Source organism: Lepidochelys kempii, chromosome 2, assembly GCF_965140265.1.
Source record: "Lepidochelys kempii isolate rLepKem1 chromosome 2, rLepKem1.hap2, whole genome shotgun sequence".
In the NCBI taxonomy this organism is placed as follows: Eukaryota; Metazoa; Chordata; order Testudines; family Cheloniidae; genus Lepidochelys; species Lepidochelys kempii.
In genome coordinates, this window is record NC_133257.1 from 233,706,616 (window position 1) to 233,727,885 (window position 21,270).

A 21,270-nucleotide genomic window follows, 5' to 3' on the forward strand; every position below is an offset into this window, starting at 1 on the left:
TCATAATAAATTATTCTAGCAAGCATGCAGAATGAACACAGATCACAGACACAATCTGATTTAGCAGTCCAAATGCAGACACTGCCTGCTCTCCTAGAGGCAAGCCTGTATAGCAGCTATAAGTTACCAGCAATGGGCCCAATCCTGCATTACATATTCAGGAACACTCTCACTGATTTCAGTAGGAGTTTTGCCGACATGAAAAGTGAAAGATCAAGTTCAATATTTAAATTTATTAGCACACATGATGGGATTAATCACGTTCTCACTGAAATCAACAACTAAAAATCCCATGAACTCCAATGGGGACAAGATCAGGCTCATTATGTGCTACATATATATTCTTCCAGTTGTTACAGTATTTTGTTTTATTGAGTGTTTGTCTCTTACTGCTAATATGATTGTGACTTAAGTCCTCATTAGTGCAGCGCTGGTGACATAACAGCACGTTGCTATATGAAGCACTGGAAAGCCAAAGAAATCAGTTTGGCCAGAAATTTCCACAACAAACTGATGCACAGATCTTTTTTTCAGATATTCTAATAAAGAGTGCACACAGTCATGAAATCTGTTTATATCCTGGCTCCTACAATTACTAATGATGAAGTACTTCATAGTACCATAATCAATCTTTCTGTAGCTATTTAATAGCTATGTGAGGCAAATCAAAAAGATTATTCTCCTAACCAGTGATAAAATAGTGACCAAACCCAACACATTTTGTAATCCATCAAATCGGAAACTACTGTACTGGTGTAATATTAATGCCCCAAAACAAACTGTCAGGCTTAAATAATATTAATGTTTAAAAGTAAGAGAATTCAAAATAAGGGCTGAAATGTAGCCCTGGACTTGCCTTGTTGTGGCACTGCAGTAACTAGTCGTAACAGGATAAATTATGGATGGGGTGGTTGAGAGTTTCAGTTTTAACATTCCATTCCCTTCCTTTGGTTAATATTGTCATAACCTTCATGTTGCCTACATATTGGTTGTTATTATTGTTATTAGCCCAATCCTGCAGCCCTTTGGCAAATCTCCCAGTGATGTCAAAGGGAATTTTGCCTGAATGACTGATGCAGCATCAGATATTATTTATTCATCTGTCTACCACATAAAACCATATATTTACAAAACAATTATGGAAGCATCATCTCTTCACAGGTAAGGTGGAAGCCAGCTTCCCATAATAATATAGATATTGCTTAGAACTTATGTAACACTTTTTACCTTCAGTGAGCTGTACAGACATTAACTAATGAACCTAGATCTCAGCGTGAATTAAATTCTGGGGTACAGTTTTTTTCTTCATTTACTGATGTTTTAAGTTAACTATTTTATCTTAACTCTGTTTCAATTCTGTGTAACTTGTTTATTTGCAAAAATGTCAACATAAGCAATAACATTTGATTGATTGGTTAATTGAAGTAATTAGTCTGTAAAATATCGATAACATGTGATTTTAAAGAGATGGAGCCAAATTCTTTGCTGGCACAAATTGGCACAACTCCACAGTCTTCACTGGAGCTGAACCATTTATACCAGCAGAGAATTTGGCTCATAACATTTGACTAGCAGACTGTAATACATAATGGATTAGGTAAATAGGTACTTTGTAAGTCTCTACATTTGAAAATTCATATTATCGGCCTGATAAAAAGAGCTTTTTAGAGTCAATCAGGTGTTCAGCTATATTGGTGAGCCATCTATTTCTTAAACTATATTCTAAAGGAACAGCTCTCTTGGATCCATTACAATATATTCTGAATTCTGCCTCATTTGTGTAAAGTACTGTCATTTTATGACAATATAGACTGACACAACTACATAATCAAATCTGTTAATCTCATAAATGGTATGTGTTTGTTTTTATCCACATGCCCAAAATCCTGATGAAATTTTTCTAGCAAAAATTTGTCTAGCAGAATGGCTCAAATCCTCTTCTTATCCCCTCTAAATAACTGGCCTGGGTGCTTGGGAGCAGGCAAAGAAATCTGCCTCCTAGGCTGTGATGGGGTTCTACAATTGCTACTCCAACATAAGGACAGAATAACTTCTTTGGCACTAGCAGCCCCATATCACAGGGTGGGAAAACTCCCACAATCAGTGCAGCCTATGGTTCATCAGCCCCATCACTGCCACTTCCCTGGTTTGTCACTACTCTGGGGTTCAAAGCCAAGGACTTTCTATTCAGGACAAAATTCATTTTAATAATAAAATATATAAATAAAAATTTTATTATGTGTTTAGCACCAACAACGTGCTTAGAGCTATATACTGCAGAAAAATAGCAGTCCTTGCCAGGAAAAGTTTGCAGTCTAAATGATGCACACACAGAAGACGCAACATTCAGGGAAATTAAGAGGTAAGGATAACCGAGGTTTATCTTTATCTTCTTCTTACTTTTTTTTTTCCCCCTCAGCACTTTCTCTCGGGTTTCATCAACTAAAGTTCAAAATTTCTCAGCATTGGTTCCTTGTAAAGCTCCTTGAAATCAAGGCTTTGCCGTAGCCCCTGCCTATCATGGAGCAAAAGTCAGACTGACCCCATATGCTAATTCAGATCTACACTGATGGCTTCAAGCTGTCTCAACGGGGCCTTCTCAGAGAAAATACTAAAAGAATAACAACATCCTTACTTGCAGGTTGGAGAAAATTTTGGCCCTGTTCACACACCAATGGACTACATCCCCATTCACTGTCATTGAAAGAAAGAGAGACAGAGAAGGAAAAGGGGAGGGGGGACGGGGACAGAAGATAGACTGAGACAGAAGGCAGCAGCAGAAATAAAGAATCAGTAGCTAGAGACTAAAGAAGGGAGGAACAGCAATAGAGAATGTCCAAAACACCAGTTTCCTAGCTTTGTAAAAAACAAAACACACATACAAAACACACCATTAAAAGCTAAAATAAAACCATGCACACCTATGAGGGTTTACCCTTTTCTGCTGTCGTGTTCTTTGCATAGCTTTCTTCTGCCTTTCAGTCCCTGTCCTCTCCCTTTCCTGCTTTCTCTCTTACTTGTCTGTCTTAGTTTTTCTCATTTTTCATTCAATATGTCTCCCTCTAGCATTCACACTCTCCTTTTTCTTTGTCCCCTGAATCAGCATTCTTTTGTTCTTCTTCCTCCTTGCTCCTCTCTGGCTGTGTCTCTCTCTCCTTTTCTTCCTGTTCCTGTCCTCTCTTTCTTTTTTTATTTCTGCTCTTGCTTTCCTATTCTGCTTCCCAGGTGTTTTCAGTGAATACGTGAACACAGAGCACAAGCAGTGGAAAATATTTTTAATCCTGATGCTCCTTTTCCATCTCCATGGGCTTTTTAGCTGCTGTAGCTCCGTTAGCTTTAAAGCACACATGAGGAAGTCACTTGTACTCCCATGTTCTTGAAAACTATCAACAGGAGCATAGTGAAGTAAAAGCACATGGGAAGGGAATGTGTCAGAAAAGTTGCTTGTACTCCCTCCAGCACGTGGGCCACATTTAACAAGGTCAAGGGACAAGTGTGGCCTATGGGCATTAGTCTGACAGGCACTGCAAAAGGGAGCATAATCTTCTTCCTTCTACCTGCCTACACTTTGCAATTAGGCATTTACAAATGCAGGGTCATGAAGTTTCAAGTGATCTACTTCAATTCACAGGCTGAATGAGACTAGTGACAGACAATCATCTCATTTCTGATTTGACTATTTTCATCATAACCAGGGGCATTTCCCAGGCACAAGACCATGGAAATCTTTTGTTTTCCTTTGTTCCACATGAAATGGCATCATGCACACACGCTGGTGCTGACCACTCTGGGGTATGCCTCTTTGGCATGTATTGCCCACTTCTTAGGGCAATGCACAGTGCATTTGTGGAGCTCTGCTCGATTCACTCCTTTGTGGTTCAGCTAGCCCCTTTGTGACATTGCCTGCTCTGCTGTTTGCTCATGTTATGCACATTTTGACACCTCTCAGCTGGCCTCCATGGGTTTCCAAGGCACCTGCTCCAGATCTATTTGTCTTTTTGGAACCATCAAGCACCAGTAATTGCATAGTTTTCTTTCCTCCCTTGTTCCAGTACCTCTGGAATCAAGTGAAGGAAGACATGTAGTGCCCAGTTTTACTGAGTATTAGGCCCACACTTTCTGCTGAAAAAATCACATTTGCATTGTTGTACAGGCTGACTACATGAACTGTTATTGCCTGGCACCTATATTCTAGGGCAAAGGTCCAAGTCACTAATGAGTGGGTAGTAGCCATGCAAACTGGGGGCCCAGGGATTGGCAGCCAAGAGGCTATGTGTCAGATCTTGACACAGCTACTCAGTTTTCACTCAGGCAACCTCTCATTGGCTTCAATGGAAGCCTGCCTGACTAAAACTTGTATAATGACCTCAGGATTTGGCTCTATGGATGTGTATTACATGTAGGTATTGAGAACAGGATTTCTGGCTGAGACGATCAATTACTCTGTCAATAAACATATATCTTGATCTTATACAGCGACTATATGCTTAAGACATTGCAATGCTGTGATATGTGTGAAAATATTGGAATTAAGGAGTACCTCATTTTTATTTTGAACAAAGGGCATAAGATATTAAAGCTTTTGTCAAGAGAAAAGGTGCTTCTATACGTAATTTCCCCATTTAAACAAAGAACTGACAGATGATTTTAAAATAAGAAAATTCTTCATGTATAAGATAAACTATACCTTTTCAGGGTGTGCTTTCGATACTTATATTCATGTATAAAATAAACTACACTTTCAGGGTATCACATTTAAATATTATTGATTATACCATATGCATAAAAACACTATTTATTATTTCAAATTCTTCATATGTGCACATTGACAAATACTGAAAGAAATATATTTTGATCTTGTATTAAATAAAATTATAGCAAAAAAAACATATTGTTGAAAAAGACAGTGTTATTTTAGAAAAGCCCCACTCATCAGCTTTCTAAATCCTGATCTTGCAATGTGTGTTCACCTAAAACTCCCTCCAGAGTTAGTAGGAATTTGGGATGTGCAAGCGATGCAGATTTAGGCCTTATATCTCAATGATGAACTAATTAAAAAAAAAATCATCAGCAATCTGTACTATAAAACAAAACAAAACACAACCCAACAAAATAAAACAAAAAACACCCCTCACACCCCGAAATCACTTTATAACCAAACTATAGGATCCTCAAATTCCTTCATATCCTTTGGATCCTTGGGATTCTTTTGTAAATCTAGCTCTGCTTTTTTATCATCTCTACTACATCCACATTGCTTTATATTAATTAATGTAAGAAATCACAAGATAGGATCCTAACATTTATGGTTTTGGTGTAATAACATTATTTTGCTTTGTGGCTCTTGTTAGTATTCATTTTGACAGAATATTGACAAATCTGCAAAAAGATTTTCAACAATATGGACCAAATCTTTAAGTCCCTTCTCAGGCAACATTCTCTTTGAAATTCAATGGAAGTTTAGGCTGATCAAGGACTTCAGGATCAAGCCTTATATGTAACATGCATTTTCTGTAGTAAGTGTTAATACTAATTTTATGAGACCATTATAATTAGTGTACATACAGTTAAGCTCATATGCAGGTAACATCCACATCGGTATCAACACCGTCATATTCTCCAGTGTATAATAACATACAAAAACAGCAGTTTCCCAGACTCTCCTTCCATTTTTTTCCATCACCCCAGGCCTAATGCTAGTTGGTAAAGCGAGATTAGGGTATCTGATGATTCCTATCGATTCAAATGTGGTGCTAGGATGCCAAAATCCCCAAGAGTAAAAGAACCTTCCCCTATCACTACACCACTGCTTATTGATCTAATTCACCAGCCAACCATTGTAATTTTCTCTCACAAACAAATAAATCTTGCATGAAACAGAGAGTACATGAATACTGGTATTTTTATGTGGCATTGCTAAATTATTGTATTTAGGATCAGCATAAGGGTTCTTCTCTGCTTTCCCATGTTGACCATCATGTAAATATTATCTAATAATGGGCAGGATCCTAAACTGTATTTTGAAATCAGAATTATTTGCATATGCTGAATAAACTCAGTGTTACATAATCAGTGGGCACTACCCTTTATTCCTTAACCTGGCAAAATTCCATTGACTTCAATGGTACTAGTTGTCTAAGGATTATTTCTGTAATTGTTGCAGGATCAGATCCAGTATATGTAGCCAATAAATGAGATAATCCACATACCCCACTGATTACTGCTTAAAATTCTATTAATTGGCATCTTTCTTCTTTTATGAATTGAGCCCAAAAAATTAAGACTAGATCAAGATGTTATAAATTGTTAGTCTATATCCCTCTGAAAATATTGGTTTATATAGGACAGAATTTTAATCTAAGAACTATGACTCCGATCCTGCAAACACTTAAACACAACCATCATTTTCAGCACATGAATAGACTTGGATTTAATTGCTTAAGTGTTTGCAGGATCTCACTGTATGAGCTCAATAGTTATGTCAGAAATGCTAGGCATTGGAATTGAAATATGGGATGTAACTATAAGAAATCTAACACATTTCCTTCACACAATCTGTGAATTGTTTGATGTACAGAATTGTTTCAATGCAAGGGCCTGATGCTTCCCCCACTGAAGTCAATAGGAGCAAAATAGAGCTCCCAAGTTGTCAGTTCTCCTTATCAACATTAACTTGCATATACTATTATAGTTTCATAGATTATTAAAAGTGACCAATGCAATATGTAATTGTTGATATGATCAAACCAAAATAATTTGACACCATACATAAATTTGCCCAATTTTGAACACATTGCTCAGGTTAATGTAGGTATTTCAAGAAAACATCAATACGCTATTCAAACTATATTTGCTTTGGGATATGCAAGTATGTTTTATGGTAGCTGATACCCTTTTTTGAGATAATTTGTATGGGGGAATGTTTCAACTGTTGTAAATCGATGTAACTCCAGTAATTCAAGGAAGCTGCACTAATTTAAATAATCTGAAATCCTTACATTTTCTAAAAATTGCTCAGGTATTCCCCACTAACTGTAACGGAATTTTGCTGTATGAGGACCACAGAATTTATTTGTCTACCCTAGCTGTTTCTAAAGTACCTATCATTTGGTATCTAAGCACCATTTTGGGCCATCTGTCAAACAAACACTTTCAATTAAACCCCCCTTCTTCCCCAAATTTCAACACTTTTAATTCTCCAAAAATACAATATAGTTTCATTCTGGCACCTGCTACATTTGTTACTTTCCTATCATTGTTACAGACCACACACTATCTTTGTGGCTCTTATACAAATACTTTTGCTGCTTGCAACTGCTGAATCTTTCATGTGAATAGAAGTAAAACTACCATAAAAAAATCTCTGTAAATGTTAGAATGTAGGTAACTGTTTATATTTTGAGTATCTATCTTCCTTGATAAGAAGCTAACTAGATACAGAGCTAAGAAAAACACCTGTTTGTTACACAAACATAAAATTATTTTATCAATTTGGCCCCACGTGAAATCAGATTTTAGTGGCCAGATATTAAGCACCTGGAGAAAAAGTGATATCTAAAAACATGTTGCCTTAATTTCTTTTGAGGGGTTTATCTATTTTATAACTCACATTTGCTGAATGCCATCTTACAAAAATTACTCCTTTTTTGTTCTTCTATATGCTGCCTAGTATTAATGTGACAGACTGCGAATGCATGGTGACAATAATAACCACAGAACATAATATTTTCTGTATAGGCTTCCAACAGCAAAGCTATGATCTTTGCAACAAGGAGATATAAACAGGTAAAGTAAGACTGATTTAAAACATTGACATGTCTTAAAATGTATTTGGTTTGCTTTCTAAAAATACTTGCAAAATGAGATTCTTTTCAATAAAACTAAAGCACATAGAAATTTAAATGTGCAGGACAATTTCTCACTGTAGTGAATGCATGTCTGTGTTTGAACCCTTCTTGGGAAGCATAAATTATATACACAACTTTTAGATTTCTATAAATCATTTCAGTGTTGTGATTTGAATGGTAGCAAAAATGTTCGTATTAAAGACTACTGCAATTAAATGTGTGTTCTCCATAAATAGAGAATAAAAATATGAAAACCCAGAAAGATTTATTTTGTATCGTACTTTGTAAGTATTTCAAATGGTGTTTATTTGCAATATAAGACTAAAATTTACAAAAACTAAATCAGCATTTCTGTTGATGCAGCAGGGTTTACTTTTTGTGCTTCTCTGTTCACTGCTAAAGATTTGCACCCTTTATATAGGCCTCATAAATAAATCTCCATAAATCTGGTAAGATATGCTAGAATTTTATCTTGAAGAAATATCAAATGTCTACATAGACTGCTTTGTTTGTGTGTGAGAAAGTGGGAGGCTGAGAATGCAATAAATTGTAATTCATCTTATTAGCAAGACTTAAAAATGATGCTGAAACTCACAAAAAGGCAGAACTACTATTATATGAGATTTATTATATTATACTATATATTACAATGGTGCCTGCTAAAACAGCTTTATAAGTCTTATATTATTTTAATTAATAACCCCTTTTCTAGGAGCTCAGGCATATGAGTATACAAGTTATCTCTGTGCCACTGTTAGGCATATGAGGTCTCAGCCTCAAATCAATTTTATAGTGAAATTTGGTGTAAATTGATTTGACATTTTTAAGTAAAAAGAGGGGGAAATGTAAAACCTTTATGCTTTAAAACACTTGCTTGTATTGTTATAATTGAGAACTGACTTTGATTCTTTGAAAGAGCGCAATTACCCAGACTACTTCTACCTCTGAATATTTATTAAAAGAAAAAAATTCAAATAACTAAAATGTTAAGATTAAAAAGTGGATAATTCAGATATGCAGAATCTAGACCTTCATAAAGATTTTTGGTTTTTGTTCTCTGGACATATGGGACTGTTCCCATGTGCCAAGGGAAAGTGGAAAACAGATCCAGATTTAACTTTATTTCTTGACAAATAGAAGTAATTTGTGACTAAGTCAAAATGAAGTCAATTAATAGCAAATAGATAATGCTTCTTTTTCATTTTTGTAAATGAAACACCAATCCCACTTAATCTAGCAAGATTACAAAACTGGCAACATTAGTTTTCACAGTAAAACTGGAATAAGGTATATTGAATACATGATCAGAAATAAACTAAACTACAATAGTTTTCATCACAGGTTACAGAAAGTATACAATACATCCTTAATGTTTTTGATATATTTCACTTAAAAGTTGATTTGTTACATTATTGATTAGCACTATCTCTGGGCCACTTTTAGGCATGTTTTGTTGGAGAGGCCCTTTCTACAACCAGACAATGTATTGTATTGGATCAAGGATTCAATACTTATCAAAAAATTGCCAGAAAAGCTGCATCATTATTTTTAGAAAATATATTGTGACTAGTTCTACGCTTATACCTTATGAAAGAAATACCTCCAAGAGCCTTATCAACAGCACAATCTGGGTCATGGTTTGGTTCAGGGCAGTATTTTGTTTTCTGTTAATGTAGATGGGAGAAATGTTCCTGGGCCATTTTGGTGTGTATGTTCTTTTTGTCTATCATTGCAATCATCGTTATTACAACACTGATTGATCTAAGAAAGCAAACAGGGCCTATATTTGTCATGGATTTCTCTTTAGATATGCACCAAATGAAAGTTATGTTTCATTGTTACTATTTACTTATTCCTTATCATTTTTCTTTTTCTCTTATAATCTGTTTCAAGTATTTTTTCCAATAAAATATGCTTTATAAAAGGAAAACTGAGTACATACCTAAAAGAAAAGGGCAGGATCCTAAACTGTATTTTTAAATCAGAATTATTTGTACATGCTGAATACACTCATTGTTACATAATCAGTGGGCACTATCTTTTACTCCTTACCCTGGCAAAATTCCATTCAGTCAATCTGTGGATGAAACTCTCACTGATGTCAGTAACGGTTTTGCATAATATCAATGGCAGGATATCTTCCTAGGTTATCATATCTTCTTTTCCACTGGAAAAGACTACGCAGAAGACAAGATGCAAACCTAGAACCTATTATTTTGGTCCAACTTCGCACAATTCATGAATAACTATTCTAGGCATGCTAAATGATTTATCATTCAATTTTGAATATTATTGCAATGTTAGTTTTAATGAATTCTTTACAGCTGAAAAAAATAGAAAATGGGTTGTGGCAGTTAGTATGACTCATTAATTATTGTTTTAATCTTAATGTATTTACTTTGTACCGTTTTTAATATTCAGGTTAGTTTTCTTTTGGAAAATACAATCAATAGAGTTTTTAGTATATATATATATATATATATATACACACACACACACACATTATGCGAGAGCAACAAAATAGCACTTACATTAACCTGACAAATTTGTGAATCAACTTGGCCTCCTATCTGAAAAGACAAAAAGACTGAGATATTGGGGCGGATTAAATTAAAAATATGATTTTTGCAATGAAGATAAACTAAACTAATGTATAATCTTTTCATGAATTTCAGGCATTTAAGGAAATACATTGTTAATTATAATTTAGTTTTCAAAATGTCGTAAATGTAAAGAAAACTCTAGAGTATGAATTTCTGTAATAGGCTTTTGTGCTATTTATGTGTATTTCAAAATCTTTCTTTCAGTAGTTATCCTTTATTTTATACCGGTGATCTCTTTCCTCTGTAACTCTATGTTCATATTTCTGACCTATCCTCCATTTTATGTTATCTCCTCTCTCCTCCATTTTATATAGTCTCTTTCATATGTGTGTAAAACAGTCACTATATACTATTATTATATGACACAGCTGCACAGATAGCCTTCTTTTCTCTCCCCTTCTTTCTGTGGTCTTTCACTATTGCAAAAGGAAACTGACCAAGATCCCTGTCTGCCCAGGCTTCAAAGATCATAACACCGATGACTTTCACTTTGCAGCCAATGTGTCAAAACAGAAATATTGCTTCAAAATGCAGAGCAGATTTCTAATTTTTATTTTCCAATAGTATGAATGCATTATCTTGAAGCCTAGTATGGTATGTATACAGTACATTATATTTTAAGTGCCTGATCCTGCAGCCAATGGGTGCTTCCCCCACCCCTAATTAGGAAGGTGACTGGGCCCTAAGTACACAAACTCTGTTTATACAATAGCTTGACAAGACAGCCCATAGTACAAGGAAAATCGGAACTAAATGCTGTTCTTCTTACCCATTTACATTTTAGGCTGTGCTAATGTGAAGAGTCATATACAGACTCTTAGCTCATTTATTTTTCTTTTTTAATTAAGAAACATAAAAATGTATGTTAGAGTAACATTAAAGAATTTAATTAAGCCTACACAACGAGACTGTCTTTTTGAAAGGAAAACTACAGTAATTCTAAACCTATAAAACCTAATCCTGCAATTTGTACTCAGGAAAAACTCTGATTGGCTTCAACTGCAGGATCAGGCCCTTTAGGTATCTATCTATCCAGCCATCACTAGACAGAGAGATAGATACCAATATGAAATTTTTAAAAGATAAGATGCTATTCTTTAATTACCTTGATAACTATAAATGGTTCTCGTAACTCCCAATGAAAACTGTTTTTTCACTGCTGCTTCCCAGCAGAAGTCCAATCTGCTGAAAGCCCTGTCATCAACCTGCAAACAAAAAGTGATAGCAACATACTTCAGAAGATGAGCAAAATTGAAGTCTCAATTTATGTAATAATTGTGTTGATGTTAATTATAATATTTAATATTAAATATAGGTATATGTTACTTGTTATTCTTACAAATAACAGCTAGGATGAGTAAAGCTGAAAGAAATTACAGAAAAATATTTTTTTTTCTTTTTATATTTTTTACTTTATGCATTTGGCAGCACAATGTGCATAGACAGACAGTTTCACTGTTTCCCCTGTCATTTGTGTAGGTCTTTAACATAGCAACAGAGGAGAGATAAATCTTTTTAAAAATAGGAAAACGTGAATTTAAAATCACAAAAGTAGACAGGGACACTCAGGAGCAGGTGTATACTTTTAAATCATATTTTAAAATTACCTAGATTTTAAATTGATAGTGTCCCTTTAAGAAAAATTCTCCTTGACTTTAGTGGGAGTTTTGCTTGAGTAAGGAGTGCTAGATTACACATGGAATGGCTAAGAACATTCAGGTATGCAGGGCAAGTATCATGTCTAAAAACGTTTCAAATTGTTCTATTTTTTATTCAAGGATTGTCATTTTATTTTTATACAACAGCATTCATATATTATAATGATAAGGCCTTTTACACTGAGGATGTCAGATGAGAGTCAATCACCTGATTTGGTCCTTAGCTGACTCAAAATACCATCAAAGGGCCTTATTACTGAATATAGACTGTTAATCTTAAAACACAGCATTTAAATAACAAGTTAACAAAATATAAAGTGCTGATATAACATACTATGTCAACACCTTGTATCTTAGGAATATATTACTTCAACATTTACAGGGTCATCAATCAAAATAATACTATTTATCAGGTGGCATCTATCTACACCAGTGTTTTCTATATATGAGAATGCATATTATATTGTTGCTATAGGGATAATATAGTTGTAGTTACAGGAGCATTTTGCTTTTAAGCCCTTATTTTGGTTGCTTATAATTTTGCAAAACTTACCATTTTCGTTGACATTTCTCCTGCTAGTTCACTAACCCAAATACTGGGTCTTCCTGGGAAAGCTTGGTAAAATTCCATCCAGCAAGTTTCTGATAAAGTTTGTCCTGTTTATGAAATTTTTAGGCTGCACTTTTTTCACACTCATATTACTCTAAACCAATTTAATGTGAAAAGTTATGCTTTAATAAATTGGAAAAAATATTAAGAAATAAAAGTATTAATGAGTTAAAATAGTTGTGCTGCAATACATCATTTCCTTACTGTTTCAAGCACCAAATCCTTCACACAATGAAGTCGTTGGAAGATTTGCCACTGACTTCAAATAGGAGCAGGGCTAAGCCCACAGTGCAATAATCCAGATAAACACAAACTGTATGCATATATCTGAATATGCTCCCTGAAATACAATCACTCGTGTTTATTATAATATTTACATGTTCAAGCAAATAGTGTATTTGTGTTGAGGTATCATAATTTGGATCTAACTCAAGTAAATGCACAAAAACTCTGGTTTTGTATTTTTTGTAAAGACATACAAAAAGTACATTAATAGAATGTTACAGATGGGATTTTAAACACACAAATTACTCACAAAATTCATAGTTAGTGTTCCCGCAGCAACATTACATAGTTCATATATTTAAAGCATAAATATATTGCCATATATATTAATAGAAAATTCTATGTATATGAAAAAGAGCTGAGTTATATTTGCTGTGGAAATCATAGCACTAAGGCTTAAATCCACAAAGTATTTAGTTTCCTAACCTCCACTGATTTAAATGGAAAACCTTGGGGGTCTAGGTCTAAAGTTCTCTGATTTTTGTGTATGTAAACTCTCAACCATAACATTACACGGATATCAGTTTTTTTCATTTTATAGGTATACATATTACAAAATGTCTGTATGTACAAAAGAAACTTTAAGGCCCCAATCCTACAAATACTTATGGGACTAATAGTATGTAAACTTAAGCATGTGAATAAGTGCTTGCAAGATCAGGCCTGTATTGCATAATGGAAGAACAAATACTAAATCAGACAGATTCAGATTTCCACAGCACTCGAGAAAGTATCAGGTCAAAATATACATCTACTATTTCAGCTTTAAAAATCGTATATAATAATACATTAATAAATAATAATAACAATAATTATTATTATGGACAATTTGAATGCCCTCTCTCCATAGTGTCCATCTACAAGATACTAGTAGAGTTATTCAGCAATTTATTTGTGCAATTCCTAGAAGAAAGAGAGACATACAAAGATCTGGAAGCTGCACATTGATGTAAATAACATGTAATTCATTTCACAAATGATAATGTAAACCATAGGAAGATATATAGCAGAAAAGAGGAGAAAAAATGTATTCCCTGGGGCTGGAAAGTTATTTAAAGTTCAGAGCCAGGGTAAAGTCAGTTTACAGTGTGTGCGTGGAATTTCCTTTGCTGTTCCCTACAAATAAATCAGTGGTGGTATTTACACCGCAAAAAAGGGGGATGGGGGTTAACACCAAAAGTGTGTAAAATTAATGGACGTCCATTACAGTTTTATTATTTTTAGTTAGAAAATGGCTTTGCTCCTACCCTGGTAAAGGAGACACAGAAGACATTGAAAAGCTGAAGGGGGGGGGGGGGGGCTAAATACAAAAGCACTTATGTGTGGTGTCTAGCTCGGCAGAAAGGGTGCCCAGCTTCCAGCAGCAGCAGCAGCTCCTCTCGCTTTCTGGGGCTGGGCTGGAACAGGCAGCCGCCGCCGCCGCCACTCTAGCTGCAGCTCCTCCGGAGCGGCGAGATCAGCTGAGCCTCGGCGTCACGTGGGCTGTGTGTCGAAGGTCACAGCGCTCACAATGGAGCTGTCGGAGTATGTGCAGAGCGGCTTGCAGATCCTAGCCGATTCTGGCTGTTTTTCTCCCAGCGCCTACACGGTTCTGCTCCAGACGGCTTTCCAGAGCCTGCTCAACGCCCAGGCGGACCAGGTAGCTCTAGGTAAGCGCTGCTTCTCGAGTAAATGCCAGGAGAGGAAAGGAGCCCTGCAGTGACTTTCTGGGAGCTGGAGAGAGACAGGAAAATGGATCTATTTTTATCTTCTGCTACATTATTGTGACTTGTGTTTGTAGCTAATTGTAGCTAGAGCCAGACCCCTAGGTCCCTGCACTGTAACGCATACGATGCCACCTGCACCAAGCAAGTCAAACGCCAATGTAATCGCTTGCCCACGTAGTGTTCTTCCCCCATGTTTTGTTATTTCATTGCAGAAATAACTGCATTTCTCGCTCGTGGCCTAAAAGAGATTGCAAGCTCCAGTTGAATGAAAGGAGTGTGGATGTTTTGGACAGCTGGGTAACTATCACTTCTTGTCCTGGCTGGTTATTCGAAACAGCTCTATAGAGAGGTTAAGCCAAGTATATTTGCCAATGGGAGAGGTTAAAATGAAGATGGCATGGGTCAAATTTGTATGTGGTAGTGGGTCCAGTTTGGTTTTGGCATCTGCTGTCCCAGTCGTTAGTCGATGTCCCTGGTATGTATTTTTAATTCCCAGACCTATTTATTTTCAGTGCAGTTTGGGTCGTACAAATCTGTTGCCTGGTCAGTCATTGCACATGCAAAGTAATCGTGTGTTGACATTTGGCATGCAGCTTGGCACAGCAGTAGGGTGGAACAACAGGGTTTGTTTTAATTATTCAGCTTGTGACTGCAATATAGTCCAAAATGTTTATTTGAAAATGGAAATCACTTTGGGGGTGATTGTAGCTAAAAGTGTAATTGTTGAACAAAATTCTAGTTGGCTTGGGGGAGGGGTTAATCGGTCTTTTGGTGAAATTTAATCTGCAGATAGTTCCGACGTAAAGTGTTATTTGGAGGAGTATTTACACTAAACTCGAGTACTTGAGTGTTTAATTGTGTGACTTATATAGCAATTAAAAGGAAGGCATCCGCCTATTTGTGTCCGTGCGTCCTCCTGGGTCAGGAACAAAAGTTTTGTTTGGTTTGTTTGGTTTTGTTTTCCCTGTGGGATGTTTCTTTCTATGGCAATCCCAGCAAATTCGTGCCCTTAGTTTATCATTTACATTATTCTTAATTGGATCATGGAATTAAATTCCATAAATGAACTGAATAAAATGGGGGTGGGGGATGGCTGGAAGGGCAGATTAGGAGAAAAAGAGCTAATATACTCAGAAAATCTGTGAAACCTTTGTATTTATGTTCTTTAAAATTTTATGATCCGGATTCTGATCTCGGTTATACCGGTGTCAATCCGGAGTAATTCACACCGATGTAATTGAGGTCAGATTCTAATTCCATGTCTCTGGTGATAAGGCTCTGAGAAATGCTTGCGGGTGGGTGATGGGAAGTTAAGGGTTTCCCTGTGATACGTAAGATTTTTAATGGGTTGAGGGAAGAAGCATGTACCCACTTATTACTGAAACTAACGTATTACCAATTATTTTCACAATATGAAAATACCTGTCTTTTGTGCTGTATTTGGTTTAATAAATTGCCTACACATTTAGTTTGCTGCCATCCTCTAAATTATGAAACATTTTACTTTGTTACGTCTTAAAACAGTTCATTTTAAAAAGGAAGACGCCCTTTTAAGTTGTTTTCAGGCTTCAGGAACAAGTATATCATCAGTAATTCATTTATTTTAGATCACCCAGTCTTGAAACATATTGACCCAACAGTATTAAAACATTGCCATGCAGCAGTTGCAACTTGTATACTGGAGGCTGGAAAACACAAAGCCGACAAATCTACTATAAGGTATTTTGAAGCTACCCTATTTTTCTGGTGGCTGTTACTTAAATTATACTGCTAATTTCTATTCAAAGACTAATACACTTCTGTTTTTCTCTCTCTAGCACATATCTAGAAGACTGTAAATTTGATAGAGAGAGAATAGAACAATTTTGCACCGAATATCAGGTTTTAAGCCAATTTTAAACTATATTTCCCTTTTATAATTATTCATTCAGTAGAAGTTGGCAAATACATGTTTTCCTTTTTTCAGAAAAACAAAGATACGTTGGAAATCATATTGGGAAGGTAGGTTATTCTGCCAGCAGAAGTCATTTTTCAGTTAGAGATATTATTTAAACAAGCAAACAAAAACTCAAATATATTATGGGGGGGGGAATTATAATGAGCTATTTAAATTATTAAAGTAACAAAAGCCGTTCAATTGTATTTAATACTTTTGAACACAAATTTAAACAAAATATTAACTTTTCCTTTCCCCATTTAACACTCTCTTCTTTAAATAAAGTTTGTGAACTTTTGAACAGTCATTTGAGAAAATCGTAAAAACTTGTTAGCGTTTGTTGACCAAAAGCCTTGAAAAACTGACCTTTACTTTTAGGGTAGGGTACACATAACCATTGTATCTTTCAGTATAGGCAGATGTCCTCTGCACATAACCGATGTTTCTTGGCGCCTGGAATATCAAATCAAGGTAATCTTACCACATTAGGAAACTTTGATTTGATTTCCTTCTCTGTGGTAATGTCTGATTTTTGTGTGTGTTTTGTTATCACTTTAGACCAACCAACTTCATAAAACTTATCGACCTGCCTATTTGGTGACCTTAAATGTGGAGGTACTGTATATCACTTTTCCCAGCATAAGTAGATAAAAGGCAACTCCAGGCTCAGGACACATTTTAATTAAACAGGTGTTATTCTTTTCCTTCAGAACAGCGACTCAAGATCACACCCTGACGTTAGTTTTAGTTGCACTATGGAACAATTACAGGTATTTTCTTTCGTCATCACTGTTTCTGTATTTGACTGCAACGCTGTGAATTTTGATTGGGTGTCAATCAACTGCAAAGATTGTAAACAGTTCAAAAAATATATGGGGTTGGGAGGAATGCCATTTGTAAAAACATATTAAATGCAATATTTTATTGTATCTGTACTTCTGATGTGAAGCTGCCACTGCCAGGTACACGAAGTTATTTACATGGTTTTACTCTTTTGTTGGTAAGGCTTTAGAAACGAATGGAAAACATTTCTTATAAATGTAATGCTAATCTGAAAGGAAATCCATAAATTTTTCTACAACTTTGATCTCCTGTGATACAGAGCAAATATAAAGGAGAAAACGGTATGGTATTTGGATAACCACTGCATGATTGATTAAAATGTATAAACTGAGGAGTTTTAATCGGTGCTAATTGCACCTAAAGAGGAAGTAATGAATTGAAATATACATTGATCTCTGCTTAGCTATTAAGCATGTAATTAAGTAGTTGGAGGGCTGTTATACCGAAAAATATTAGGGAAAAACTGAGAGACTGGGGGATAGGGGGATGCAAAGATATTCCAATTACACATTTTAAACTCAAGTGAAATGTTTCCCAGAAACTTTGTTTTACCTGCAAAGATATATTTTGGTTAGGTTTAGGTTTTGCTGAGTGAATTAAATTTGACATGCTTTGACTGCAGGATTGTGTTGGCATAAAAGTTGACATTAAATATTTTCAAAATATTTGAAATTTGCTTATGGCTATTGTGATAAGTATCTTTTAATGTTAACTGTGAATACACTGCTGGTACAATCTTCATGTTAAAAATACACTTTAATATTTTAGTAAAAGATCCATGTGAAAGGCTATTTTTTGCAAATATATGTGGAACACTTTAAGCATTGAAGCATCGTAAAAGTTATTACTTTAATTGACATTTAAATAATTTGTATCAAATATAAAAGTCCTCTGAGGCAAGTGTTGCTCTTCCCATTTTGAGTATCTAAAAATTAATATGTATTTGTCTCTATTAATAGCCAGTTTGTTGCAAATATATTCTAAAATTAAGTACTCCATCTTTTAGGATTTAGTTGGAAAACTAAAAGATGCAGCAAAAAGCCTAGAAAGAGCATCTCAGATGTGATCGAAGGAAATTGACAATCCACCGGGTTCAAGAGGAAGAAAAGTGCACTGACTCCTAACAGTTTCTTCGTAGGGAACATGACGAATCAATTTTCTTCTTTCTAAAAATATCATGTCGTCACACACTTAAACCTTATTGCTTATGTATCAGCTATTGAATCTGAAAGTCCCTATTCTAGGAAGTGTAACTACTCTTTCTGTGCAGTCAAATGTATGTTTTGTTAAAGTCCTGTTTTCTTATCACAACTACTCTTATGTCAGAGTGCTAGATAATTGATTTGTCTTTAAAATATTCACTTTATTTTACTTTGTGCTTTCTTCTGAAATATTATTTTTCTGATTTTTTTCCACACCTTATAATAAAACGGATTAATTTCTTCTCTCTATTTTTGTGGATGAAAACAAGCTCCGTTTAAAATGACGTTTCCTTGGAGGAACAGTATTATCGTTCAAAAGGCAAAAACTAGTTCAGTGCGATACTGTTAAGGGTCTATCGCTCTCATTGGTTAGATTGTAATGCGGTTGTCCGCCCATTGCTGTATCGTTTCACTCCCAAGTGATGTTGCACCTTGTGTGAGATTAAAATTCACTTAAACTTTACAGTAGGAGGTAAAACTGCCATTCGTTGATCTTGTCCCGGATTTGCTCATTAAAAACTCAGAGCAAGCACCAATCTACCGAGGCAGGCAATGGGTCAAGGTCTGCTCTTGCTGAGAAGTCCATCCTTTGTCATTTGAGTGTGGATGTAGAGATGGAACTGAAATGGGACCTGCGTTGTCTCCACAACCTCTTCACAGACACACCTTCCACCGCATTATCTGGAAGCTTATCCCTCCAGAAATTATACCCTGTGTATGAAATCAGTGTTGATACACAACTCTTCTCCCACTGGTCCTCTTCCTCGCAGCCGCTGGCTTTAATCAACAGGCAAGCGGGGGCGGGGGTGACCGACTTGCTGAAGAGAATAAGCACCTGTTTAAATGCAAAAGCGGGTCTGGCTCCTGCAGTCCTGACTCCGGCAAAACGCTGAGGAGCTCAGGTGAAGACTGCCACTCCTTCCCTAAAGCTCCGGAGCCACGCAGGGGGTTTTATTGCTCTGGAGCGATCCTAGGACGTCACTGGAGGGGAGGTTAAGATGGGACTGGCCTTGCCCGCTCCCCTCCTCCGTCGGTCAATACTCCCTGGTATGATCCCTTCCTACTGGGACCCGGGGGGTGGGGGGAGTTCCTCTATCGCAGCCCCTCTGGCGAGCAAGCCCCCAGTATGGGCGGAGAGCGGAGCTTTAGCCTGGGCAAGTTTACGCTGTGGTGGACCGTGTCCAGCACGAATGGGGCTCCCGTCCACACAGGGGCTGTGTCCAGCGGCGGAACAGGAGATGGGCACAGCCCCAGCAAGCAGCGCCGTGCCTGGGGGAGCCACAGGAGGGGCCGAGGCAGTCGGGGTGGGAGAGGGGAAAGGGAATATCCTCGGGGAGGTAGGAGAGAGCCAGGCGTGCGCGCAGTACGCACTGGGGACAGGGTGCATGTGGCGGGGGCAGGAGGTGTCAGGGCGTGTGGAGGATTCAGTGAGGAGCAGGATGGGTATGCTGGGGGTGGAGGATGCAGGGGGAACAAGGGTATGGATGAAAACGGGGAACGCGGATGTGCAGAAGAGAGCGAGGAAGGGGGAAGAGTTTGGGGGAAAGGCGGGCCCGGGGAGCGGGTGTGGGGGGGCAGGGTGGAATGTGCGTCTGGAAGGGGTAGAGCGTGTGTGCAGAGGGGCAAGGAGGGGGAGATGGGCGGCGTGTAGAGGGGAAGGAAGGTGGAATAGGGGAGAGGAGGCTGGTGGTGGCATGTGGATGTGGAGGAAGCAGGATGCAGGCGGTGTGTGGATAGCAGCGTGGAAAGGCAGCCGTGGGACTGTTTGCAGATGGAAGAGGGTCAGGAGCACGATGTGTAGCGTGGGGGCAGGAAATTGTGTGTGTGCACCGAGGGGGGCAAGGGCTATGTGTCGAGGGATGAGGGGGATGCGTGTGCTCAGTGGGGGGAATGCCGGGCCGTCGCCCAGAGTGGGGGCAAGGACCGGAGGAGATGCGTGGAGTGGAGGGGGGAAGAATGGGCACCGTGTGAGTGTGCGGGGTAGTGGGGAGAGCCCGCGTGGTGAGCGCGGCGGTGGGATTGAAGGGTGTGCGTGTAGGGGTGGGCAGAGCGTGGGGAAGAGGCAGCTCTGGGTGTGTACAGCCCATAGCCGTGCGGAGATGGGGCGCGAAAGGTGGGCAGAGGAGGAGGCAGCCGGTGTGTGTAGATGTGGGGAGAGGGAGAGGACGGAGGCGGTGTGTGTCGAGAGGAGGGATGGACCGTGTGTGCAGAGCGGGTAGCGTGTGTGAATGGAAGGAGGGGTAGCGGTGCTCGCAATGTTTGCAGCCAGCGAGAGAGAAGAATAGGGATCGAAGGGGTGTGGAGGGAGAGGAGGAAAAGGCAAAGCGTGTAGTGCGGAGAAGTGGGGAATGTGTGTCGAGGGGGGCCGGAGGGGGCCGGGGCAGCGTGTGTGCAGCGGGGAAAAGGAGGAATAGGCAGGGTCTGTGTGTGTGCAGGGTAGGGGGAGGAGGAGGAACAGGCAGAGTGTGTGTGGAGTGGAAGGGGGAGGGGGCGATGTGCGAGGAGGGGGAGGAGGCGGCTGAGTTGTGGGATTGGGTCATGGGGAGGCTGACGGGCTCCGACTACACCGACACTAATTCC

The 21,270-nt window shown here is 37.9% G+C and overlaps 1 protein-coding gene across 1 annotated transcript; it reads left to right on the top strand.

The window, feature by feature from the left end:
• The first annotated feature begins 14,467 nt into the window (after positions 1-14,467).
• On the top strand, positions 14,468-19,153 carry COMMD3 (COMM domain containing 3). Its single transcript, XM_073334223.1, has 8 exons — positions 14,468-14,652; positions 16,317-16,428; positions 16,527-16,590; positions 16,676-16,710; positions 17,056-17,116; positions 17,204-17,260; positions 17,356-17,415; positions 18,495-19,153. The coding sequence occupies exons 1-8, from the start codon at positions 14,514-14,516 to the stop codon at positions 18,552-18,554; spliced, it is 588 nt and encodes a 195-aa protein (XP_073190324.1). The 5' UTR covers positions 14,468-14,513; the 3' UTR covers positions 18,555-19,153.
• Positions 19,154-21,270: the final 2,117 nt, after the last annotated feature.

Bases quoted from the DNA above. Each gene is read 5' to 3' on its own strand.
- COMMD3 (XM_073334223.1), top strand. From the start codon at position 14,514: ATGGAGCTGTCGGAGTATGTGCAGAGCGGCTTGCAGATCCTAGCCGAT. The intron at 16,711-17,055 runs GTAGGTTATTCT...TGTATCTTTCAG, and splicing joins TTGGAAATCATATTGGGAAG to TATAGGCAGATGTCCTCTGC. The intron at 17,117-17,203 runs GTAATCTTACCA...TTATCACTTTAG, and splicing joins GCCTGGAATATCAAATCAAG to ACCAACCAACTTCATAAAAC.